The sequence below is a fragment of the Callospermophilus lateralis genome, chromosome X (genome assembly GCF_048772815.1).
Source record: "Callospermophilus lateralis isolate mCalLat2 chromosome X, mCalLat2.hap1, whole genome shotgun sequence".
Taxonomy (NCBI): domain Eukaryota; kingdom Metazoa; phylum Chordata; class Mammalia; order Rodentia; family Sciuridae; genus Callospermophilus; species Callospermophilus lateralis.
The window spans coordinates 9,902,196-9,929,734 of NC_135325.1; the positions used below are offsets into that span (position 1 = coordinate 9,902,196).

A 27,539-nucleotide genomic window follows, 5' to 3' on the forward strand; every position below is an offset into this window, starting at 1 on the left:
ATGAAATTAGATGCCCTTCAATAGATGAATGGATTAAAAAAAAATTGTGGCATCTATACACAATGGAGTATTATGCAGCACTAAAAAATGACAAAATCATGGAATTTGCAGGGAAATGGATGGCATTAGAGCAGATTATGCTAAGTGAAGCTAGCCAATCCTTAAAAAACAAATGCCAAATGTCTTCTTTGATTTAAGGAGAGCAACTAAGAACTGAGCAGGGGGGAAGAGCATGAGGAAAAGATTAACATTAAACTGAGATGAGTGGTGGGAGGGAAAGGGAGAGAGAAGGGAAATTGCATGGAAACAGAAGGAAACCCTCATCGTTATACGAAATCACATATATGAGGTTGTGAGGGGAAAGCAGGGGGAAGGGAGAGAACTGAACAACAACAGATGAGGTAGAGAGGGAAGATGGGAAGGGAGGGGAGCGGGGATAGTAGGGGATAGGAAAGGCAGCAGAATACAACAGTCACTAATATGGCATTATGTAAACATTGTGAATGTGTAACTGATGTGATTCTGCAATTTGTATTTGGGGTAAAAATGGAAGTTCATAACTCACTTGAATCAAATGTATGAAAGATGAAAAAATAAAATAAAATAAAAATTAAAAAAATAGCACTTGCTTCTCTCCTGTGGAAAGACTTATTAAGGGACAAAAAGGCTATAAGTATTCCTTCATGTTTTGTCCCTCTACCAAGCCAATAACCAACTATTTAAGTTTGAGCAGCTAAAAGAAAAAGGAATATAACTTTTTGTTTTCTTTTGCTTTAGATTTGCAAAAGTAAAAATAAGAATATTCATATAGATAATAATGCCACAAAGTACTACCTAAGTGTTCTTAAACTCCACTACAGAAACCATCAAGTTATACTCTGGGCCAGAAGGACCATTGTAACCTCTCAGAATCTGAAAATAATTCAGTCCTCATAAATTTTTAAAGTTTTAGGTGAGTAACTAAAATAAAGAAGGAGAAAAATAACATGTAAATAAACAAAATGGAAACTTTTAAAGAAATGAAACCTGGGAAGAAATTATTATTCTGAAAGAATTCAAGGTAACTAAATAATGGATAAAACAGTAAGATTAAGAAAGAGGAGATTTAAGTAAAGTTCCAGAATATTAATATGTGGATAAAATGGAAAGATTACCAAACCAAATAACAAAGCTGATGCACCTATTTGAGGAGAAAAGTAACTCTTCAAATAAATTAACAGAATTGAAAAGCCAAGAATAGAGATTAATTTAGTGATTCTCACCTGAGGTCATTATTCCCCACCTCAGAGGACATTTGGCAATTTCTAGGGACTTTTTTGTTACACAGTCATAGCAGTTAGGGGAGGCGAGGTACTACTGGCACTTAGTAGGTAGAGGCCAAAAACACTACCAAACCTCATAGGACAATCCACAACAAAAAATAATGATCAGCCAGGCATGGTGGCTCATACCTGTAATCCCAGAAACTCAGGAGGCTAAGGCAAAAGGATCTTGAGTTCAAAGCCAGCCTCAACAACTAAACAAGGTCCTTACCAACATAGCAAGACCCTGTCTCAAAATAATAATAACAACAACAACAACAGGGCTGAGGATGTAGCTCAGTGGTTAAGTGCCCCTGGGTTCAATTTTTGGTACCAAAAAAAAAAGTGATCAATAATGCCACTGTTGGAAAACCCTCACTAATAAAGAAGAATGAAGTTATGGCATTTCTGGTAAATGGATGGAACTGGAATAGATCATGCTAAGTGAAATAAGGTAGTCCTAAAAAACCAAAGGGTGAATGTTCACTCTGATATGTGTATGCTAACCCAAAACAAGGGAGGGTGGGTAGGGGAAGAATAGAAATTCATTGGATTAGACAAAGGGGAACAAAGGGAAGGGAGAGGGAGGGGAATAGGAAGGACAGTAGAATTAATCAGACGTAACTTTCTTAGTCTTGTATGTGAATACAAGACCAGGGTAACTCCACATCATGTACTACCACAAGAATAGGATTCTAATTAGAATAAGTTATACTCCATGTATGTATGATATGTCAAAATACATTCTACTTTCATGTATATCTAAAAAGAACAAATTAAATAATTTTTTAAAAACCTGGCTAACTTAAGAAGAATTGATTAACAGATAAATTGAATCCAGAAGCATATAATAGAAAATCAAAATCAGAGAAATTATATGACACAGGGATGATTACCTTACTATTGTTCTTCTAGTCCAAAGAACCTGGGTAGTTATTGCCCCTCCAAGATATACCTACATTTATTCATGTTCAGCATATTCTATGGGTAGAAGTAGTATTAAGGTTATGAGTGTCTAGAATGACCAAACTTGCTCTACAATAGAAAACATAATCATGACATCCTCTGGAACGTGAAGTGTGGTACAATTGTCCCTACTTGAAATCAGAATGCATTTCCCCTATAGAAAAAATATATAATAAATGGCAGCTATATAAAATTTACATAGAACTCTTAGTGTTAACTTACAAGTTACAATATAGTTTAAAGTAATTCAGCATTTTCCTTAGTATGATTTTTAAGATCACTTATCATGAAAGAGAGTTTATTAAAGAAAGGTCAGGTGGTTAAATAAGTCTGGGAACTCTGTATGTTTTATCTGGTCTTAGAGATTAATGGCTTTGAAAGTCTTGTTGAATTTGGATGCTTATTGTTTCCCAAATATTTCTGCATTGAATTATAATCTCTTTCTCCTTTTTTCTTCTTCCTCCTTTTTTCTTTTCCCTCCTCCTCTTCTTTATCATCATCTAAACTTATTAAGTTTTCTAATGGAACTAATGTTTTATTGAACACATTTTGGAAAATGCTGAAATGGGTTTTTGCAGCTCCTCTTAAATACCCAAATACCAATGGCAATAGCTTCTATTTTTTATTTTATCATTGATTTCTAATTTCATTCCATTGTGGTCTGATAGAATGCAGGGTATTATCTCTGTTTTTTATTTACTAAGAGTTGCTTTGTGGCATAAGATATGATCTATTTTAGAAAAGGAGCCATGTGCTGCTGAAAAGAAAGTAAATTTGCTCATTGATGGATGAAATATTCTATATATGTCTATTAAGTCTAAATTATTTATTGTATTATTTAGTTCTAAAGCTTCCTTATTTAGATTTTGTTTGAAAGACCTGTCCAGTAGCTTCACTTTTCTTGCTAAGGATTGCTTTAGCTACTCTGAGTCTCTTATTTTTCCAAATTGCCGCAGTCCGGCTGCAGCAAAATAACCAGGGCGTGATGAACTACTTGTGTAGATTGATGCAGCAGGAGTGAGAGCCGTTTATTGTAGGATCTGAGCGATATTTATACATTTTACACAGCTTATCTAATTAGCATAAAATAGATACAGCAGTCAACCAATAAGGAATCTCCACACTTAATGGCTCGCTTTTGTTACTTCACAAACCACTCCCTCTGGTATTTTGCCAGGCACCATGCAGACTTGTTTACAGACTCTAACATTTCTCTGGCAAAATACCAGGTGCCATTCTGACTTGTTTATAGACCTTAACACCAAATTAATTTTATGATTGCTTTTTCTATTTCTATGATGAATGTCATTGGGATTTTAATAGGAATTACATTCAATCTGTATAATGCTTTTGGTACTATGGCCATTCTGACAATATTAATTCTGCCTATCCAGGAGCATGGGAGATCTTTCCATCTTCTGAGGTTTCCTTCAATTTTTTTTTTTAGTGTTCTGTAGTTTTCATTGTAGAGGTCTTCCACCTCTTTTGTTAGATTGATTCCCAGGTATTTTTTTAGGTTATTGTAAATGAAGTAGTTTTTCTAATTTCTCTTTCAGTGGATTCATTTCTGATGTATAGGAATACATTTGATTTATAAGTGTTGATTTTATATCCTGCTACTTTGCTGAATTCATTTATTAGTTCTAGAAGTTTTCTGGTAGAATTTTTGAGATCTTCTAGGTATAGAATCATATCATCAGCAAATAGTGATAGTTTCAGTTCTTCTTTACCTATTTGTATCCCTTTAATTTCTTTATTTTGTCTAATTGCTCTGGCTAGATTTCAAGGATGATGTTGAATAAAAGTGGTGCAAGAGGGCATCCTTGTCTTGTTCCAGTTTTTAGCAGGAATGCTTTCAATTTTTCTCCATTTAGAATGATGCTGGCCTTGAGGTTAGCATATATAGCTTTTAAAATGCTGAGTATTTTCCTACTATCCCTAGTTTTTCTAGTTTTTGATCATAAAGATGTGCTGTATTTTTCCAAATGCTTTTTCTTCATCTATTGAGATGATCATGATTCTTGTTTTTAAGTCTATTAATATTGATGAATTATGTTTATTGATTTCTGTAGGTTGAACCAACCCTGCATCCCTGGGATGAATCCCACTTGATCATGGTGCACTATCTTTGTGATATGCTTTTATATGTGATTTACCAGAATTTTATTGAGAATTTTTGCATCTATGTTCATCAGGGATGTTGCTCTGAAGTTTTCTTTCCTTGATGTGTCTTTGTCTGGTTTTGGTATCAGGGTGATATTAGCTTCATAGAATGAGTTTGGAAGGGTTCCCTCCTTTTCTATTTCATGGTATACTTTGAGGAGCATTAGTGTTAATTCTTCTTTGAAAGTCTTGTAGAACGTGGCTGAGAATCTATCTGGTCCTGGGTTTGTCTTGGTTGGTAGGCTTTTGTTGGTGTTTTCTATTTCATTACTTTAAATTGATCTGTTTAAATCATGTATGACCCCCTCATTCAGTTTGGGTAGGTCCTATATCTCTAGCAATTTGTCAATGTCTTCGATATTTTCTATTTTATTAGCGTATAATTTTCAAAATAGCTTCTAATTGTCTTTTGTATTTCAGACATGTCCATTGTGATATTTTATTCTTCATCTTGTATTTTAGTAATTTGAGTTTTCTCTCTTTTGCTCTTCATTAGCATGGCTACGGGTTTATCTATTTTATTTAAATTTTCAAAGAACCAACTTTTTATCAATTTTTTCAATTGTTTCTTTTGCTTTGATTTTATTGATTTCAGCTCTGATTTTAATTATTTCATGTCTTCTACAGCTTTGGGTGTTGATTTGTTCTTTTTTTAGGGTTTTGAGATAAAGTGTTAGGTCATTTATTTGTTAGCTTTTTATTCTTTTAATGAATGCACTCAGTACAATAAATTTTCCTCTTAATATTGCCTTCATAGTATTATTTGTGATCTATTTGACTCTTGAAATAGATAAGGGTTTGTTTGATGTACTTATATGGTCCATTGTTTGGGGCATAAATATTTATAATTGTTATGTCCTGCTTATATATACTTCCCTTGGAAAGTATGAAATGTCCTTCTTTGTCTCCTCTGATTAACTTTGGTTTGAGATCTACTTTATCTGAAATGAGAATGGAATCCCCTACTTGTTTATGCAATCCATATGAGTAATAAGTTTTTTCCCATCCTTTCACCTTCAGCCTGTAATTGTGTTTGCCCATGAAGTGAGTCTCTTGAAGACAGCATATTGTTGGGTCTTTCTTTGTAATCCAGTCTGCCAGTCTGTCTTTTGATGGATGAATTTAGGCCATTAACATTCAAGGTTATTATTGAGATATTATTTGTATTCCCTGTCATTTTGATTTATTTCTTGTTTTTGATTTGCCTTAGTTTCTCATTTGGTTGAATGTCCCTTTAGTGTAGATCCTCCCCTTACTGGTTCTTATTTTTTTTTTCACTTTATCCTCATGGAATATTTTGTTGAGAATGCTCTGTAATGTAGGCTTTCTAGTTGTGAATTCTTTTAATTTTGTTTATCATGGAATGTTTTAATTTCATCTTCAAATCTGAAAATTAACTTTGCTGGATACAAAATTATTGGTTGACATTCATTTTCTTTCAGAGCCTGAAATATATTATTCCAGGACCTAATAGCTTTGAGGGTCTAGGTTAAGAAATCAGTTGGGATCTGAATTGGTTCCCCCTATATGTAATTTGATTTTTTTTCTCTCACAGCCTTTAAGATTTTATCTTTATTCTGTTTGTTAGTCATCCTCATAATGTGTCTTGGTGTGGGTCTGCTGTAATTTTGTACATTTGCGGTCCTATAAACCTCTTGTATTTGATTTACCATTCCATTCTTTAGCTATCTTGGGAAAATTTTCTGCTATCATGTCATTGAAAAGATCGTGCATTCCTTTGGTTTGTATCTCTGCTCCTTCACCATTCTGATAACTCTAAAATTTGGTCTTTTCATGTTATCCCATAATTCTTGGATGTTCTGTTCATAGTTTCTTTTGTGCATGTTCAACTCTACTTTCAAGATTATATATTTTGCCTTCATTGTCTGAGGTTCTGTCTTCCAAGTGGCCTAGTCTGTTGGTGATGCTTTCTATTGAATTTATAATTTAGTTTACTGATTCCTTCATTTCGAGGATTTCTACTTGGAGTTGGAGAATATCATGCTAAGCAAAATAAACCCGTCCCCAAAATCCAAAGGCCAAATGTTTTCTCTAATATGCAGATGCTAATTCACAATAAGGTGGAGGGGGGCACTAGAGAAGAATAGTGTTACCTTAGATTAGGTAGAGGGAAGTGATGGAAGGGAAAAGGAGGGGATGTGGGGATAAGAAAAATAGTAGAATGAAACAGACATTATTACTGTATGTATATATGTGACTGCATGATCAATATGATTCTGCAACATGTACACTCAGAAAAAATGAGAAATTATATCCCATCTATGTATGATATATCTAAGTGCATAAATGCATTCTACTATCATGTATAACTAATTAAATTTTAAAATTTTAAAAAATACCAATGGCAAAACTTTCTTTTGCATTTTAAGTTTCAAACAGCTGATTTAGAGATAAGCATTTGAAAAACTTCTCAAAGTTGAAACTCGTCATGAAGTGACTGACTTCTATATGTTATATGCTCTTTGAATGCCATCTTCATTCTTCATTTTTTACCTGAGGAAAAGCCAGATGCAAACCATTTTCTAGAGTTAATCTTTTTGTGATAAAAGATCAAAATAAAGCAATAAAAAAACCCAGAAATATCAGTGAGTAGTGTTTAATACTCCTAGTTACTGTGAAATTAATGATATCATTGCAAAACAACTTTCCAAAAATCATGGAAGAAAACAGATCCCTTGGGATAAAGAATGTCAAATGTTATACTCACTGTTGTTCAACAAGTGATAACTAAAAAACTCATACTAAAGTTATGATTTAAATTAAGGTTATGATTTATATTAAAGTTACTTTAGACTATAGACTTTTAAAAAAAATAATTGAAATAAGGCTGGGGATGTGGCACAGTGGTAGAGTACTCACCCAGCATGTGCGAGGCACTGGATCTGATCCTCAGTACCACATAAAAATAAATAAATAAAATAAAGGTATTGTGTCCAACTACAACTTAAGAAAATATTTAAAAAATAATTGAAATAATATACAGACATTTAAAAGTGTATATATGACAAGCTAACGTTGGTTTATAAGTAATACATCATGTCAAACTAATGTGTTTTTCACTATTTTAAAGCATTTAACTGTGAACACAAAGTTTCATCCACACTCTATGCTCTAATTCTCCATTAGTTCTTCATCTAGCTGTAATGTTTTGCACGAGTTGCAGGCTGATTAGAAGAACACAGCAAAAAATACAGTAGTCATACATGTCATTAAATTATTTTGAAGAAAAATAAATTGGAGTTTTTCATTCATGGTTTTAAATGATTCATCACCATAGCAATTTGATATAGTGAAAAAAGGACTGGGATAGGAATTTGAAGATTTATATTCATGAGCTGACTCTAACATGGGTTATATCTGAAATTCTAAGAAATTAACCTTGGTGTGTCTTAAGTTTTTCATCCCTACCTTTGTTACTAATTTCATGAATATGATAAAATATGTGAAAGAAATAGTACGATTATTGTAAGATGTCACTTATTTTCAAAAGAAAATCTTCAATTGATGATCTTAATCATCTGTTTCACTCTTCATCAGAAAGGGTGACTGACTTCTATATGTTAATGGGATTTTTAAGACATTGCTAAGATTTTTTAAAAATACATTGCTTTCCTCTGAGTGTGGCAGTGCACATATGGAATCACAGTGACTCAGGAAGCTGAGGCAGGAGGATCACAAAGTCAAGACCAACCTGAGCAACTTAGCAAGACTCTGTCTCAAACTTTATAAGAGGGGATGTTAGAGATATAACTCAGGATAGAGAACCCCTTAATTTAATCCCCCCACAATATATATTTTTTAATTTGCAGTTGATAACTGTATGCTTTTAAACAAATAATATTTGTGAGCCTTTCTTGTTCACATTTGTATTAATGTTGAGCATAACGAAGGCCACCAGAATCTTCAGAGGAGGACCCAGAACTCTTTTGCTACTTAGTATTTAAGGAATTTGAATCCTTCCTGATTTCTCCCACACCCCTCCTCTGCAGAGGAATCAGCATTGTGCACATCAACATTTCATCTAAGAAAAGCCTGACTTTCCAAACTTCAGTGTGTAAAGCTTCTTCCTTTCCTTGATAGGATGTTCATAAAAGGTAATTTGGTTCAAAATATAATTAGCCTTGTAATCAAGTGTTAAATGTACTGTGTAATTTTTGAAACAGTTCAGTATTTTCTCCTTCAACAATTGTTTTGTTTCTCTCCATTTAAAGTATAGATCACTTTTAGAAAGCAGTAGGAAAATACACAAACATGATGTGGCTTAGTTTTTAAAAGATATTTTAATTGGTTTTGGTTTTCATTAATGAAACTTAAAAGATTTAGAGTTAATAACCAATTCAGTGTTTGTATTTAATTTATATTATTTATAAGTGTCATTAAAGCCAATGCTTAAATAATCAACACATTGAAATGTTTACAAGCCAATTTTTCCTAAGCTCTTTTATACAAAAGCTAAATTTTTAAAATGTGGCAACAAAGATCAAAGTGCCCATTTGTACTTATTTTATTGGATCCAGATAGGTTACCATTATCCTTTAAAAATGACTGACTTTCATTTAATTCAGTTTCACTTCCTTTTCAAATGTGTGACTCTCTACCTTAAATAACCTCGGGATGTTTTCCTAGAAATGCAGTCAACCATCTGAAAGTAATTTTTCTGTCTGGTATGTGAGCAGTTTGATGGGTATATATGGCAAGCTTATAGCTTAACTATTCCTTACTACACTCATTTTCATCAAAATAATGACTAAAATATTCAGAACAGATGTGTATATATGTATATGTTTTCTCGGGCTCTAGAGAAACATTTTTTGAGCATTGAAAGGTATGTTAGACTTATGGAGAATTTCTCTGCAGTTTTTTTTTTAACCTTTGTCAACTGTAAGAGAGAAGATTGCTTCTCAGGTGTTTTTTATTACAATGAAACTTAATGAGTTTAGCATGTTTTGAAAGAGAATAAAATGAAAGTTGTACAATTCAAAAGGCAGCAATTCAGTGGTGTTTCAACAGATTTCATGGGCACCTTAATATGGAAATATTTCTAGGAAAGGAATCAGGAGACATGACTTTTAGTTCTGACTTCATTGCCCAAAATAAAGAAGGGTGGGTTAAGATGGCATACTGCCTTGGATGGAAGGAAAAGGGAAGGAAACTATTGAAATACAAAGCTAAGATGTGGCTTGGATCATTTGTTTGTCCAGTGTATGAGTCTCTATTTACTTTCTTAATTTGCAGTTAATGAATATTGAACAATTACTCTATATTTAAGACAGTGTTCTGAGTGCTGGAGATACCACAGTAAATAGCAATCTTTTATTGAAATTTACATTCTAAAAGGGTAAAATAAATCAAGCAACTAATTTAATATTTATTTGAGTACCATTGGTTGTGCCATGAAGAACTTTGAGAGGAAATGAAAACAAATACAGAGGAAGCTGACTCAGAATAAAGGGTCAAGGAGCATGTCCCTGAGGAAATGACATTTTTGCTTAGCTCTGAAAGATGCATGTGGATTTAGGAAGAGGAGAGGAAAACCAGAGGAAGATAGAATTCTACATGCAGGTGAAGAAAGTGTTTCAAGAAGATAATAATCCTCCATACTATATGCTGCAAATAGATCAGAAAAGGCAAGGACTCTGAGAATTGTCTATTGAGTTTAGCAACATGAAAGCCCAAATGACCTCGACAATAGCAGTTCTGGGGATTAGTGAGGCAGAGGATCATTCAAGAGAGAGGGTTCAAGAGAGGAATTCGAGGTTGAGAATATAAAGAAGTTTTCTAGGAGTTTTTCTATAAAGGGGAGCAGAGAAATAAAGTGTGACTGGTAGGAGTTTGTAGGATAAAGAGTTGTTTAAAGTATATCATGGAGTAGGTCTGAAGGAATGGGACCCAGTGAGCAACCTAGTAATTTGGGATCTCTCTAATGTCTTGCATACTTTGATTCAAGCATTAAATAAATTTTTATGAATACCTACACTGGATCAGTTTCTGCCAGAGACAAAGATAACAAAGATATGTAAGACCTAGTTTCTGCCAATAAGTAGAGAGATCTATAACAGATAACTACAATACAGTATAGTTAACATTATATATACATACCAGAGGCACCAGGAAAAAAAACTAAGGAATCCCAGAAGAGTGATCATTTATCTGTCAAAGGGAATAATATCATTTGTAATATTGCCTAAAATGTTTTATTATCTAAGGTAAAAATTAGTTTGTTTTCAATAGTTCTGTACACTAGTATTAATATGGCAATTTTTATTAAAATATAGTGATTTAGATACATACATCATTACAAAGCACCCTATCATTGTCTTTATTCATGTTCCATTTGTGTTTAAATGCAGTTAAATACAGTTCATAATTTTTAAGAAGCTAACTTGCCATCAATTTTGAATAAAATTCAAGCAGATTTCAAAAATATTTACCTTTCACCTTCATTACATTTATTCAAATAGAGTGAAACATAACACAATTCTTGCTCCTATGGAGATACCAGTTAGAAAACTACAGATGTGAAATATATGAAAAAACAAGTAACAAAACAATGGTTATACTATAAAGCACTTGCACGGAGAAATTATATACTTATGATAGGGTGCCACATTAAATCCACAATTAGTAAATGATTTATCCTTAAAGGAATAAAAAAATTAAGATGAAGCGGTTGACAAAAAAATTTAGAGGAGTTCTAAACCTCTTTTTTCTTAACTACATTTTGACTATTATTAATTTTTGTCATGAATTTGTAATTATTATCGCCTCAAAAATTAATGTAAGCATTGCTATCTAAAAACATGTTTTAAATTTTTAACATTATTTTTAGAGATTTATGATCAATTTGTGTACATTTACATAGGAAGCAGTCAAATATATTTAGTTTTGTTGAATCAGTTAACTTGTACTAAGGCCTTAAGTAATATGAACATAAAAATGCATACAATAATAATGTATATTTAAGTCTAACTACAATGAATATAATACTCTTGTTTTTGTTTTTTACCAACAGCACTATAGCACAAAACTATAAAGTTCTTTTCCCATTTTAACTTTTTCTGTCTTATAAAGTTAAAATGTTGCTATTATACATGAAGTAGTGAATATATTCTCAAGCTGCATTGGCGATCTTTGTATTTGGAATTAGAAGTAATATAAGCTGTGTTCTATTTTTCAGTCTATCAATGATTGCTATTTGTATAAAAATGTAACCTTATGATATTAGTTTAACTTTTTATTGTCTGTTTCTATATTTCAGTACAATAAAAAAATTACAAAGGAGCAATACTTACCAACAACATTTTTGTTATACCTAAGCCACTGATACACTTCAATTTTTTAAATATTTATTTTTATTTGCACTGCTAGATTTATATAATTTTATAACTAATAAAAGTAAAATCTTGAAGTGCTCCAAAAGTAAATTTTAATTAGAGCTTTTATCTCAATTTTTTCCTAATGCAATATATTTTCTTCAATTTTATATTAATAATATACAATATAATTCTGTTTAAAAATTACCCCCAGAAAAGTCAGTGTTGCAAATCTTATGCAAAATTGCTCCTATGACTAATGAGACAATGAGACAGATCAAGGGCTTAATTGTTTGCTTCAATTACTTAACTCCATTAGAATCTCAGAGATGACCAAAATACAATTAATACAATTATGTATTTAATATTATTTGTCTAAAGTATGTTTGATCTTGTTTTGTGTACATATATTGGGCTCTAAACAAACATTTAATTCTTCTAAAAATATCAAACTAGTTTTTAACTATATAATATGCACAGTAAATAAAGCAAATAATTGCTCGTTCATTGGATTTTTCACTTTTCAGAAGATTTCTTGGTAACATTGAAACAGTGCTACAATTCTTAATCACTTCAGTTTCATTTCCTGTGCTGAAAGGGAGTTCAGTTGTAAAACAAGACCCTTAAAGAAATTAAGTTGTACAGGTATTTGGAAAATATAGCATATTTTATAACATTGAAAATCTGGAGGACTGATTCTGCAAAGCAGTGTAATACACATGACAAAAAGAGACTTTTCTTCAACCCATTATCTCTCCTTGGTGGGAAGTATATATTGACCTGAATCTTCATAAATTCCCTCTGTGTAAAAGAGCAAAAATATATTCCACAAAAATTGCAGAATTCTGCATGGTTATTTATAAAGGTAGTTGCTTGCTTTGAATGTAAGCCACTAAATAATTACTGCTTTTTTGGCTCATTAAAAATTTAATCTTGTCTAGTTCATCCTCAGACTTTAAAAGATCTTAGCAAAACCTAATAACATTGTATTAGTGTATATAAGAAGATACAGTTGAAGTTTCCATAAGAATAGAATTAGAAATCTCCTGACAGAATTTTAAATTAAATTTATTTTTTAACTGATACATAAAAATGCTAACTTTTAAAAATACCTGGAATGATTATAATAATTGATCAGGAAATTTAGATGGGCAAGGAGGGAAGAAGAGAAGAAAGAAGTTAACTGAGAGATACTAAAAAGTGGTAAAATCAGCATATTAAAGGGATGAAGGTTGTTGGGTTTAGAATTCTGTAGGAAATATACTAGAAATACAGGAATACAGAAGGTTGGAAAGTGGGATATTTAGAAGGTCTTTATCCTTTACAGATTATCATGGAGAAGAGACCCTCAAGAAACTGAGGTCAGAATATCAGACAGTGACTATTGAAGTCACCAAGAATTATGGCAAAAGCAATATTTTGAGTGCCTGGATTTAAATCCTAGTACCAGGCATTTACCAGCTGTATTTCTTTAGTTGATTATATAATTTTTCTCAGTTTTTTCATTGTGAGGACTAAACTATTTAATACTTTTAAAACTTTTAAGCAGTATGTGGCATATGTTAAATGATTATAAGTCTTTACACTTTATCATGAATATCATGATCATTATTTTATGATCCAGGCATATATGAGTCTCTGGTTTTCATTTATTCAAAATTTATTAAACAACATCTCATGCAAGTAATTCCATTAGGTATCCTTTTTAAAATTTTTCAATAACTTTCATTAGCTATTTTTGTGCTCCAGTAATTTTAAGTTAAACAAAAATCATACACTGTAGCCCCACCAAAAAGTCTTCATCATTAGTTCATCTTGCTAAAATAAAATGCTGTTTGGTGAGGATACAGACCCAAAAGGAAATGGGATAGGCCAAAACAGTGATTACTTGTATCTGTAAACTAAGAATGTTTATTGTAGCAAAAGACATGTGCAGGGGCAGACCCAACTGAATGACTAGATTAAAACTAATCTAGCCATATTGCTGATATATAGTATCCAAAATGGTGATATGTTAAGAAACAAAGTTAAGAAGTTAGCCTTGTGGTATTCAACATGAAACTGGATTAATGTCCTAATAGTCCGGCTAATCACAAGGGGCTACCATTTCAGAGGTTGGCTATCATGAGGTAGATACTTGGACATTTGGGAATAAGAGATTCATTACTGAAAATGAAATAAAATTATGGAAATGATGATCCTCTTTCTAAAGGACCAAACTCTTATAGTCTGAGACTCCTAAGAGAGCAAACCTAGGCTATTCTCTATTATTTATAAAAAATACTTTAAGTTTCCATTATTACTTGGCCATTTGCCACAGGCAGTTTCACCTTCTGGCTCAAAACACACATTTTCTTCATCTACACGAATGCCAACCATAATGTTTAATATAAGTGAGTGTGTTTTGTTCACTGTAGTTGAAAATCAGCCTAACTTTGAGCAGACATGGGGAAGAAAAACAATGTGATGTGAACTTTGTTCTCTGTGTTTAGGCAAGCTACGACCTATATCTATGCCAGTGGAATATAATTGGGTGGGGGACTATGAAGATCCAAATAAGATGAAGAGAGATAGTAGAAGAGGTAAGTGTTCTAGAATTTCAGTGTAGGCTGGGTTGTTTGAACAAATTTAAATGTTCTTTAAATAGATTGTTATGGCTTCAGAGGAAAATTTATTCTACCATTGACTTATTGTGCAACAAATGAAGTCAGACCAATATTTGACTATCTTGACCCATTATTAAATAGGTATCTACAAATGTCTTCTGTGGGATTCAGAGTAGATAGTACAGTGTGAAAATGAGCATCTGATTCCTGTTCAAAAGTTAATATTTTGAAAACAAAGTCAGAAGTGTGAAACTGCATAAAATAATAAAGTTCAGTAGATAGAAACAATTTGTTATTAGTCCCCATTGGTCTGCAATGCAATGTCACTACTTTTGTATTGATACAACCTCAGAATGAGCATTGAAGCACATGGGTTTATTAAAAAAAAAAAAAAAAAAGCTATTGGAAACTGGGCCAGTGACTCTAATGAAAACCATGTTGAAATGGTGGGGGGGGGGGACTCCTTTGCTTTTTTCTGTTCTGTTTGCTGTTCAGGGTTATCTTCTTATGTGGGGATGGGCTCCTCTTAAAGTATCTACCAAAAGTAAGGTTTTTTTGTTCATTTATTCTGCTATTAGGTGAGCAGTAAAGAGAGCAACTGAAAGCCTCATTACTAAATTGGGTTCTACCAAGTGTGGATATGGTGGGCCCCGTTGATCATGCTGCTACTTCCACTTTCTGAAGTAAAATAACATGAGATTGTAGATGGAAAATAAAACAAAAAAAACTGTTCATGGAACCTAAGATCACTAGGCTTAGATTAGCATGTTTGACCCATTTGCCTATTCTTTCTAGACAGGGTACAGACTTTATATCATTCCTGCACAAATCCACAGACCACAAAGACAAGCAAACATGAATATCTGCTTTGTTAGTCTTCTTAGCACTTGTTTTATGGAGTGAGCACTTCTGAAAATGCTGACAAGCCCAGGGACATTTACAAATTCCTTTTCATCTATGTATTCATTTCATTTTCCAAATGTTTCTAATCTCATTTATAGATTCAATCAATTAAAAAGTTTAAGAGAAATGCCTATCATATGCCATCTCTGAGTCACTCTTTTGAGACTTCATGTTATAGTGGTATCTTGTGGGGGGTGCTATATAAAGTGCTACTAATTTAAGTGTAGGTTTTATGAACTAAGTTTCCTGACTGTTGGTTCACAATGAGGACTTTAACTTTTCCAAATGTTACCTAGCATGCCATATACCACTGATTGTCATCCATCATTACAGAAATCCTCCTGGGGAATTTATTAGAAATTTTTAGAGCTAACACCCAGAATTTCTGATTCGATTTCTGCAGGTGATTCTGATATATTTAGTTCAAAGATAAAACCAGGAGAAATAATCTAGAGTCTATTTCTTATTGTCCTGTAATCCCAAGTAATTAAGACCTACTATATTTTCACCATATATTTTATCAATCAAATCAACTAAAAGTTCTGAAATGAAATCTTCTAGCATAATTGGGAATGAATGGTAAATTTGAGATATTTGTATATTTATATTGGTGTATTTATCTCTTTTGTATAGAAAACTCTCTACTTCGATACATGAGCAATGAAAAAATTGCTCAAGAAGAATACATGTTTCAGAGAAACAGCAAAAAAGATACAGGGAAGAAGTCAAAAAAGAAGGGTGATAAGAGCAGTAGCCCAACTCACTATTCGTTGCTACCTAGTCTACAAATGGATGCATTAAGACAAGACATCATGGGCACACCTGTGCCAGAGACCACACTGTACCATGTAAGTAAAGTTTCAAGAACTTTGATACACCTTTTGACTCTTTGAGGTAAATTCCAGATTATTTTTATCCTATTCCTAGATTTTGCATAAGGTTCTAATTTTAGAGCATGATCCTTAAAAATGATGGATTATTGATCTTCAGTTTATATATTCAATGAGTTTTATGTCATGTGGATTTTATGAGATAAAATACCCAAAGTTAATATAGAACAACAAGTAATTACCTGATTAATCATCAGCTTGATAATACACAGTGTGCAGGTAGCTGTAAAATTTAACATTGAAGATAGAATGTTTAATATATTCATGATTCCATTTAAAATGATTATCTAAGGTATAGAGCATGATTCTAGAGATAAAAATGAGAAGGCAAAGCACACCATTATGTGAGGAAAAAGATGAGAGTCCCAGCATTATTTAACTTATAATGGGTAGGTGCAGAAAGAAAAAAAGAAGTAACATAGGAAAAGAAGGGCCTTAATCTTGGGGAAGTTATAATGGGAAGCATTTAAGTGACGAGTGAAAAGAGTGTAGCAGTATTTTAATGGGAAGGCATATACAGGTATACCATAGGTGTGTAAGAATATGCCAAGTTCCAGGGACTTTATGTGCCTTAGAATGCTAGTTCATTAAAAATGGAGGAACATTATGTAGAAAGATGGCAATATAAAAAGGTAAAGGGACTTAGGCAGAGGTTAGATTATAAATTATATGATAAAATACCTATGCTCTTTTCTGCAGTAATAAGGAGCTATTGATGATTTTTAGCTAGGGACTTGCATATTCAGATTGGGCTGTTGTATCCCTCTTGTACAGAGCATAAATTGAGTAGTCAAAGGGCAGAGCCATTACATCCAGTTTAGATTGGTGATGAGAAACTAAAACAATGGCCACATGGAAGCTAAGAATACTGTTAGCCAGAACACTCTAAAAATAAACCCCTTTTAGGGCTGGGGTTGTGGCTCAGAGATAGAGCACTTGCCTAGCATGTATGAGGCACTGGGTTCGATCCTCAGCACCACATAAAAAATGAAGGTATTGTGTCAAACTACAACTAGAAAATAAATGTTTAAAAAAATCAACCCCTTTTAGACCATTTTGGTTAAAAGGTACTGCTGTACCAGTACAACTCAAGCTTCTAATAAGAGCCCTTAAAACACAGAATGCAATTTTTTAAATAGTAATTTGGACAGCTGCACTTAATGCTCACCATTTCACAAAAACTTTTAATGTACCATTGTTGTCAAAGGTGTGCCATCTAGGCATACATTTTATGAAAGATTTAAAAACTTATTCTCTGTGTAAATCCCTTAAATCATCTACTTTCTTACTCTGTATGTCTATTATAAAACTAGAATAGAATGGTGTGCAGTGATACATGCTTATAATACAAGCCATTTGGGAGGCTGAAGCAGGAGGATCACTTGTTTGAGGCCAGCCCAGGCAGCATAATGTGACCCTGTCTCAAAACAAACAATTTCTTAATGAGATATAGGATGTAGCTAAGTGGTAGAACCTTGCTTATCATGCAGGAGGCCCTGAGTTCCTTCCCCAGTACTGCAGGTGCATGCACACATGTGCATACACGCAAACACACACACATACACAGACACACACACACACACACACACACACACGAAAAAAGCCTAGAATAGAAAGTATTTTTCTTTATTTGGATTGGGGTGTCGATAGCACTCTCCAGTGCCTAATTCTCTACCTTTTCTGTTCCCCAGTTAAATACTCCTAAGCCTCTTTTTTTTCCAAGAGGAAAGTGTCCCTCTCAGCCCTCCATTAACCGACTGAAATATCAAAGTATTTTTTCATTAACATTTAAAGTGAGTCTAAAATCAATTCTCCTTAATACGTGTGAAGAGGGCCACTCTTGTTACCACCACTAATCAGAAAAATCATATGAACACTGAAATCCCTCTAGAATCTAGTGTTCTAGTCAAAAGTAATAGTCTGAACAAAGGTCTAAAGATGAGAGACAGCTGGCCTATTCAAAAGAGAAGTTGGTAATGAGAGATGAGACTGAAGAGGGAGTAAGAGGCTACTTCAACTATTAAGAGTTTGGATTTAAATTTACAGAGAGTGGTGAGCCATTGAATTTAAATATTCAGCATTATTCTATTCCATTATGCATATCCAGAAAGGTATATACTGTGTGGGGAAGGAAGATAGAGAGATGAGAATTGTGGATTTTGAATTACTAAATTAAAGACAGGAAAAGGTGAATCAATTGAAATAATATTGTATTTTCTAGAAGTATAAATTGTTGCCACCTGTCTTAAGGGCTTTATTTAATTAGGTGTATCGAGTCTGGTCTAGTAACTTCACATCCAAAAGTTTATTTCAAGAAAGAAATCAAGAATGCATTTCTGACTTATGTTGCATCATATTATGTGTCCTGAGTCTGTAACATGGTATTTCCCAGATAGGTACCCAGCTAATTTTTGACAGAATGCTAACACAGAGTAAGGAATAGCATTAACTTTGGGAGATATCCTCCCATGTAACATTGATCCACCAGTTCCATAGTCAAAGGTTGGGTACTTCATAATCTATTCTCAGGTTTAGAAGAAGCAAAATAATTGTTAGCCCCCAAGTACATTCTGGATGCTTATAACCAATGTTCAAATAGAGAACTTTCACTGTTGGATTTTTTTATGAGGCTCTTCCATTCCCTGAGTTACCTCCCCTAATACAAGACCTCATTTTGTACTTGGTACTTCCACAGTTATCAAGGGAGTTTCCATGTTTGTTATGTATTTTGAATCCTATAAAACTCTATTTACAAACAAAAAACCCTCAAATTCAGAAAGGATAAATGATTTACCCAAAGGTGTGTTGTAAAAATTGTAAGGGCTCTCGTCAGGACTAGGATCCCCATCACATACAATAGGGGTTTCCATACTGTCCTAGTGCATTGTGCATGGTAGATATTCCATTACATAGAAGAGTTTGTGCCTTAAGGGATAAATATATGCATTTTGAAAAAAGTTTGACTTGATGATACAGGTGCCTTCATATGTTGTTGTTAATATCATTTGCAGTGTCTGGATTAATTTCTATCTAGATTTCTCTTTGCATTATGTTACTTTTTTATTAAATTAGGAAAAACCTACAGAGCTACTGCTATTCTAGAGCACAAGTTGTTATTCAACATGGTCTATTGAGAGGCTACAGAGCATTATAGTTAAATTTCTTGAACCTTGGAGGTGAAACAAAATACACTTAAATGATATCTTTATATTTCACAGAAATCAATGTTTTATTTTTCTGTTTATACATTATCATTTTAAAATGAAATAATTTTACTTATATTTTCCAACTCAAGACCAATATCAATATGTAATCCAGTCACCCTCATGATGAACTACTAATCATTTTTACCAATTGCTCCTTTGAATGACAACCCCATTTTAATAGAATAGGAATTCAGTGGAAGAAGATTGTTTTATAGGCTATATCTCTGCTGTTATATATACTACTAGCTCTGTGTAGTCTAAAAATTTTGAGCTCAAATTTAGTATGAAATTGACAGCAAGATCATATCAACATTAGATATCTGCAAACAAATTTCTCAAGGGGTGTTGTGTGTATGCATAGCATTCCTTATGAGCAGACCTAAATTGTAATCCCCACTGGTCTATTTTAGAAAGCAGTCCAATAAAAATAAACAAAACAAGGCAAATATAGTTTAACTTCAGTGTTTGATTCATTCTTATCAGCAATTACCACAGAAATTCTTACAGGATAATAAATATTTTGAGTTTTGATATTATAAAATATATATTTTTAAAAATTAATCTCACATATTTGTTATTCCAATTTTTTTCTTAAATTATTTAAAAGGGAATCATTCATGATGCTCTAGCCATTATAATCGTCCACCAGCTCTTGGCCACCTCTTCTCTTTTGAAATACTATTCTCTCTACTGAAAATGCCTTTTACACCTTTTTTTCTGGACTGTCTAAACCCAAACTCCCAGGGAGAACTTCCCTGACCACTGTTCCCTGAACTAAAGCAGTTTCTTCTATTATATTCTATTAATATTCAGTACTTTTTCTTCAAAACCTTTATTGAGATTTACAATTATGTATTTATTTATGTAAATATCTTCTTAGTTTCTTTCTTTCCTGTACATAGTAGGACAGCTATGTCTATTTCCATGACAGGCAAGGACAATTTCTCTGTTTTATTTAGCACTATATTTTAGCACTTAGTATAAGTTGTCAATAAGAATGTAATGAATAAATCAATGAATAAATGAATGTGGACAGGAAATTTTTAATGCACTTTCTCCATGTCTTCAACCTAGAAACACAGCCTTCCTACATATCCTAAGCCGAGTCCACAATGATCAGTAATGCAACAAGTTTAGTTCCCCCACAGCTCCGACCACACCTCCTCCATGGTAGCTCAGATCTTCAGCTAGTCATTGCTTTTCTCCTTTCCCTTCTATCTCAGAGGTCCCAATATGTCCATCAGCCAAACATGTTATGACATTTTTCAAAAAAATCATAACTTTATTTTACCTACTCACTGATTCTGTCTGAAACTGTGGAAGTCGTTAACTGCCAAAACCCTTATCTGACCTGAGAGCACATAAAAAAAAGTTGAGGAGCAGTGTGTGTGCATGTGAAATTCAAATGTAGCCAGAAGGATCTTAAATATAAAATGATTAAATTGTTCTGAATCTCATCTTCAAATCTTATAAAACTTTTTTTCCCAAATAAACTTGTTGAGATGCCAGAACAAGTAAAATTTGATTATGGATCCAGGCAGCATGCAGGTATACTTTGATAAACCAAATAATGTAATTTTAGATGTCTTATTAACAACAGATTTTGAGTAGGTGTTCAAAAATCTGTATAATTTCTTTCATAACATTCCAGAATTTGTGTAGTTTCTATTAGTTTTTTTATGATGAACTACTAATCATTTTTACCAGTTGCTCCTTTGAATGACAACCCCATTTTAATAGAATAGGAATTCAGTGGAAGAGGATTGTTTTATACGCTATAAATACAGACATTCAATTGTTGTTTTATTTCTAATAAGTACCTTTAGCCATTCTGGTCAATTTTTGAGGAATTATTTTTGTGGAGGTAGGAGGGTGATAGGTGTTAAAGCCTCTTTTTTAATTTAACAAGTAAATAAACTTTTATTTTATTTTTTTGTTGTTCTTTATATATATACATGACAATAGAGTATATTTTGACATATTATACATACATGGAGTGTATCTTATTCTAATTAGGATCCCATTCTTGTGGTTGTGCATGATATGGAGTTTCACTGGTGGTGTATCCATATATGAACATAAGAAAGTTATGTCCAATTCATTCTACTGACTTTTCTATTCCCATCCCATCCCCCCTCCCTTCCCTTCATTCCCCTTTATCTAATCCACTGAACTTCTATTCTTCCCTCCTCCCTCCCATATTGTGTGTTAGTATTTGTATATCAGAGAGAACATTCAACCTTTGGTTTTTTTGTTTGGTTGGTTGGTTTTTTTGTTTGTTTTTAGTTCTGGCTTATTTCACTTAGCATGATAGTCTCCAAATCCATATATTTACTGGCAAAGGTCACAAAGCCATTCTTCTTCTTTTTGTTTGTTTGTTTGTTTGTTTGTTTTAGTTGTAGATGGACACAATACCTTTGTTTTATTTATTTATTTTATGTGGTGCTGAGGATTGAACCCAAGGCCTCATGTGTGAGGCAAGTGCTCTGCCACTGAGCCATAACCCCAGCCCACAAAGCTATTCTTCTTTATGGTTGAATAATATTCCATTATGTGTATATACCACATTTTCTTTATCCATTCATCTGTTGATGAGCATCTAGGTTGGTTCTGTAGCTTAGCTATTGAGAATTGAGCTGCTATAAACATTAATGTGGCTATGTCTCTGTAGTATGCAGATTTTAAGTCCTTTGGATATATACCAAGGAGTGGGATAACTGGGCCAAATAGTGGTTCCATTCCTAGTGTTTTGAGGAATATCCATACTGCTTTCCAGAGTGGTTATGCCAATTTGTAGTCCCGCCAGCAATGTATGAGTGTACCTTTTTTCTTAGGTATTTCTTTGTAAAATACATCATATCAGAGTGGAAATGATGTTTTTATATCTAATTGACTTTATTTCATTTCAATAGTTTTGCCTCTCAAAATTTAATACTTCTAGTAGTGTCAACTACGTGTAAAGGCCTAGTCTAATAATAATATTACCAATGCTGTTAATACTACTAGCTAACATTACTGATTATTTATTAAGTTTCTATGCAAATAATTTGTACATTATCTCATTGAATCATCAGAATACACCATGAAGTTGGTATTATCATTATTATTTCTATTTTGCAAAACAGAAAGGAACTGTGATTTTACTTGACACATAGCTCCAAAAGAAACAGAATTAAGAGTTCAAGCAGTCTGACTCAAAAATTCACATCTTTAGCTGAATAAAGCCATTTCTGCTCATAAAGATTTTACCATCTATTAGGGAAGACAGAGCTATTATTATCACAAAGATGGAAACTCTATAATTAGCATATAAACATTCATAATTAAATTTATCTGAAGTTATAAAGGTTGGTTTGTATAACAGATTGCTGATTTAGCTGCATTATTTCAGGATCAAAGTAACTAAAAATAAGAGGACAATTAAATTTAGCAGCAAAGAAGCCACCTCTGAGCTGACAGTTATTTATAACAACTAATTTCACCCATTTTGACTTTACTCACCCATAAAATGGCTTTTGTGCAGTGCAACATGATGTTTCTCCTCACAGGAAGCATAGAAATATGCTAAATATCCATTCTAATATTAATGTATTTGTTCTAATGTATATTCTCTTATTCCTTTAGATGCCTTGATTATTTCTAAAGCACTAATGCCAAATTTATAGCAGCACTGGCAGGTTTACATAGGAATAATAAGGACTATGAGAAGTGTTTCCCAGCATGCTACTTCCCCAGAGCAGTAAATCTCAAAGTATGGGCCAACCTTGGCAAAGGGCTTGATGATTGAGGCTTGACCCAGAAATCACAGTTCTTTGATTCTTATAGACAAATAACATGTAATTTTACAGACTTTCCTTTTCAGTTATGGGTAGATATTGCTTACCAGTAACCTACTAATTTTTAAAAGGTTATAAATCAAGAAATTACAAAGCAATGCTTTAGTAAAATTTACTAAATATTTTGATTCAGTATTTTTTCCAGTAAGCCTGGTATTCATACAATCTTGACAATAGTCATTTTCTTCTTGCATAAGCACAATTGTAGATGGCTCATATCTCAATGGTTTTCAGGAGGAGTGCTATATTTTATTGGTGCATTTTAATTATACAGGATGATGGGTTGTTGTTACATATTCATACATGTAAATAACATAATTTGATTTTGTCCACCCCCTTTATCCTCCCTCACCCTCACCCAGATCCCCTTCCTTTTCTCTAATAGTCTCCCTGATACTTTAATGACATTTCCCCCCCCATAGATAACACATATGAGGGAAAGCATATTTATCTAAGTCTGAGTTATTTCACATAACATTATGATCTCCAATTCCACCTATTTTTGTGCAAATGACATATTTTCTTTCTTCTTTGTGACCAAATAATATTCCATTGTTTATATATACCATATTTTCTTTATCCATTCATCCGTTCAAGGGCACTTAGGTTGATTCCATACCTTGACTATTGTGCATCATGCTGGGAAAAACATGAGTATGCAGGTATCTCTATCCTATGTTGACTTTAATTCCTTGGGTATATACTCAGGAGAGTTATTACTGGATCATATGGTAGTCCCATATTTTGCTTTTCAAGGAACCTCCATACAGGCTTCTTAGTGGCTATACTAATTTATATCCCTACCAGTAGTGTATAGGGGTTTCTTTTCCCCTGCATCCTCACCAGCATTTGATTTTTTGTATTCTTGTTGATAGTCATTCTGACTGAAGTGAAACAGTATCTCATTGTAGTTTTGATTTGCATTTCCCTGATGACTAAAGATATTGATCATTTTTTCATATAATTATTAGCCATTCATACTTCTCCCTTTGAGAATGTCTGTTCAGTTCATTTGCACATTTATTGATTGGGTGATTTGGGGTTTTTGGTGTTAAGTTTTTTGAGCTCTTTTTATATTCTGGATATTAATATACTTTTGGCAAATATTTTTCCCTATCCTCTAGGCTGTTTCTCCACCCTGTTGTTTTCTTTGCTATGTAGGAGGTTTTTTTGTTTGTTTGATTGATTTGTTTTGTTTTTACTGGATTTGAACCCAGGAGCACTTAACTACTGAGCTGTTTTTCTTTTATTTTTTTATTTTGAGACAGGTCCTCACTAAGTTACTCAGGGCTGCACTAAGTTGCCAAGGCTGACTTTGAACTTGGAATCCTCTTGCTGCAACCTCCTGAGCTGCTAGGATGTACAGAAGCTTTTAAATTTGACATAGGCCCATTTGTTGATTTTTTTAAGAATTTCTTTTTTAGTTGTAGATGGACATAATATTTTGTTTATTGATTTTTTTATGTGATCCTGAGGCTCAAACCCAGTGCCTCACGCATGCTAGGCAAGCACTCTACCACTAAGCCTCAACCCCAGTCACTCCCGTTCCCTCCCCCGTTTGTTGATTTTTTATGAAATTTCCTGAGCTATTGTATCTTATTCAGGAAGTTGTTGCCTGTGCCTATGTCTTAAAGTGTTTCCCCTATGTTTTTTTCAAGCATTTGCAAAGTTCTGGAATTATACTTAGGTCTTTGATCCTTTTTGAGTTGCTTTTAGTACAGGGTGAGAGAGAGAGGGTTCTAGATTCAATCTTTTACATATGGATATCCAGTTTTCCCAGCACCTAAAGAGGCTATCATTTCTCTAACATATGTTCTTGACACTTTTGTCAAGAATTAGATGGCTGTAGCTGCATGGATTTGTGTTTGTGACCTCTATTATATTCCATTGGTCTATGTGTCTGTTTTTATGCCAATACTGTGCTGTTTTTGTTACTATGATTCCATAGTACATTTTGAAATCAGTTATTGTGATATTTTAGCTATTCAGAATTTTTTGTTTCCATATGAATCTTAGAATTTGTTTTAGTTTTGTGAAAATTGTCATTGGTATTTTGATGAGGATTTTATTGAATCTATCGATCACTTTTGGTAATATGGTTATTTTAACAATGCTTAACAATGCTTATTTTAACAATGCTCCCCATAAATGTGGGAGGTTTGTGTGTGTATGTTTGTTTGTTTTATTTTATTTCAGTACTGGGCATTGAACCCAGGGGCACTTTACTACTGAGCTATATCTTCATCCCTTTTTACTTCCTAATTTTGAGATAGGACCTTGCTAAATTGCTGAGGCTGGCTTCAAACTTGAAATTCTCCTGCCTGAGCCCCAGAGTATCTACTATACAATCATGTGCTACTGCAGCTGGTGGGAGGTCTTTCTGTGACATCTTCAATTTCTTTCTTCCATGATATGTAATTTTCATTTTAGAGGTCATTTGCCTCCTTGGTTAGGTTTATTACTAGGTATTTTTAAGCAATTGTGAATAGAATTATTTTCCTGATTTTTTTTCTTCTGCAGGTTCATTATTGATATATAGAAAGGCTATTGATTTTTATGTATTGATTTTGTATCCTGTTACTTTGCTGAATTTGTTTACCAGATCTAGAAGTCCTCCAGTGGAGCCTTTAGGATTTTCTAAGTGTAGCATCACTATCACCTACAAATAAGGATAATTTGACTTCTTCCTTTCCTATTTTGCATCCCTTTTATTTATTTCTCTTGCCTTATTGCACAAGCTAAAATTTCAAGTACTGTATTGAATAAGAGTGGTGAGAGTGGACATCATTATCTCATGCCTGATTTAAATTATCTCATGTTGAAAGCATTTCCCCATTTACTATGATGTTGACTGTGGGTTTTTCATAAATAATCTTTATTTTGTTGAGGAAAAAATAGGAAGAATGCTCTACTAATGCATCATCAGGATTTTTTTAAGTTACCTATGTACTGGGGGGACTTTTTGTTTTATTTTTGTTTTTGGTACTAGGGTTTGAACCCAACAGTGCTTTACCACTGAACAACATGCCCAGTCCTTATTTTATATCTTGAGGCAGGGTCTTGCTAGGTTGCTGAGACTGGCCTCAAACTTGCAATCCTCTTACCTCAGTCTCCTGAGTCATTAGGATTATAGGCACAATTACCTATGATTTTTATTGTTATTATTTCATTATAAATTAGTATTAGACTTAATTACTATCAATTTTAGTTTGTTTTAGGTTAGTTGCTTTGTTTACCATCTATATCCAGTGATTCCTATTTCACCACAGTTTTCTAAGAATATAGTTTGACTTGTCCATAGCCAATAATAACTATAGAGTAATATTCTGTTGGTATCACATAGCTATTTTTTCCATTGGAAAGTGGGAACAGAGGGATACATGAACATGAGGTTTCTGTTGATCTCTCTTAGGAGGCTCCAGTCAAAAACTCTTAAGACCTACTGCTTTAGATATAGATACATGATTAAAATAAGTAGAATAAAAGAGGCTGTTGGTATAGCTCAGTTAGTAGAGTGCTTGCCTTGAATGCACAAGGTCCTGAGTTCTAATCCCTTGCACCACAAAAAATAAATATATTGGGGCTGGAGTTGTAGCTCAGCAGTGGAGCACTTGCCTCACACGTGCAAGGTGCTAGGTTTGATCCTCAGCACCACATAAAAAAATAAACAAAATAAAGGTATTGTGTCCAACTACAGCTAAAAAAGATATTTTTTAAAAAGAAGAATAAAAGAAAGTTTGGCTTTACTTGTTTACAAATATGAAACAATTTTGTTGAATGGTAGTCTGTAAAGAATAGGAGGAAAATTGACTTGTATTTCCTGATTCATTTATTCTAATAGTTCTCTTTGTTTCTATACTTAGAAAGGTCTTATTTTCCCTTTCAAACAAATCACCTATTTGCACCCTAGCCCCATTTTCTCATTTACCACAAATTGGTGTACTCATAATTGAACTGGCTAGACTGGAAGATAAAGATTCACAAATACAAACTTCTAGTTTCAGACTCTGAAAGGTTGTGGTGGGGTGGGGTAGAGATGAACAAACAAGTAGTGAGTTCCTGGTTTTTTCTTGCCTGTTATATATCTGGCTGAGTCTGGAAAAGCCTACAATCTGGAAACCTCAATGGGCATGTAAAAAATACAGCCATAAAAAAGAATCTTTCTATAATACCTGCCTGTTCTCAAGGAAACAACTATCAAAGTCATGCTTCTTTTCCTCTACCATAATAAACATAAAATGGATCAATTCAATAAGACAGAAAATCTTAAATGTATATGCTCCAAACAAGAGATTTAAAATTATCAGAGGCAAAATCCAACAGAACTGAAAACA

General features: G+C 33.2%; 1 protein-coding gene across 4 annotated transcripts in view; it reads left to right on the plus strand.

Moving 5' to 3' along the window:
- Cnksr2 (connector enhancer of kinase suppressor of Ras 2) overlaps positions 1–27,539 on the plus strand; it is a 256,176-nt gene that overhangs the window by 158,408 nt on the left and 70,229 nt on the right. For 2 of the 4 annotated variants that reach the window (XM_077107065.1, XM_077107067.1), the window contains 2 exons: positions 14,257–14,346; positions 15,907–16,121. In XM_077107065.1, coding sequence (XP_076963180.1) covers positions 14,257–14,346; positions 15,907–16,121 — 305 coding nt within the window. The remainder of the gene's footprint in view (positions 1–14,256; positions 14,347–15,906; positions 16,122–27,539) is intronic. The other 2 variants (XM_077107066.1, XM_077107068.1) reach the window with 1 other exon arrangement.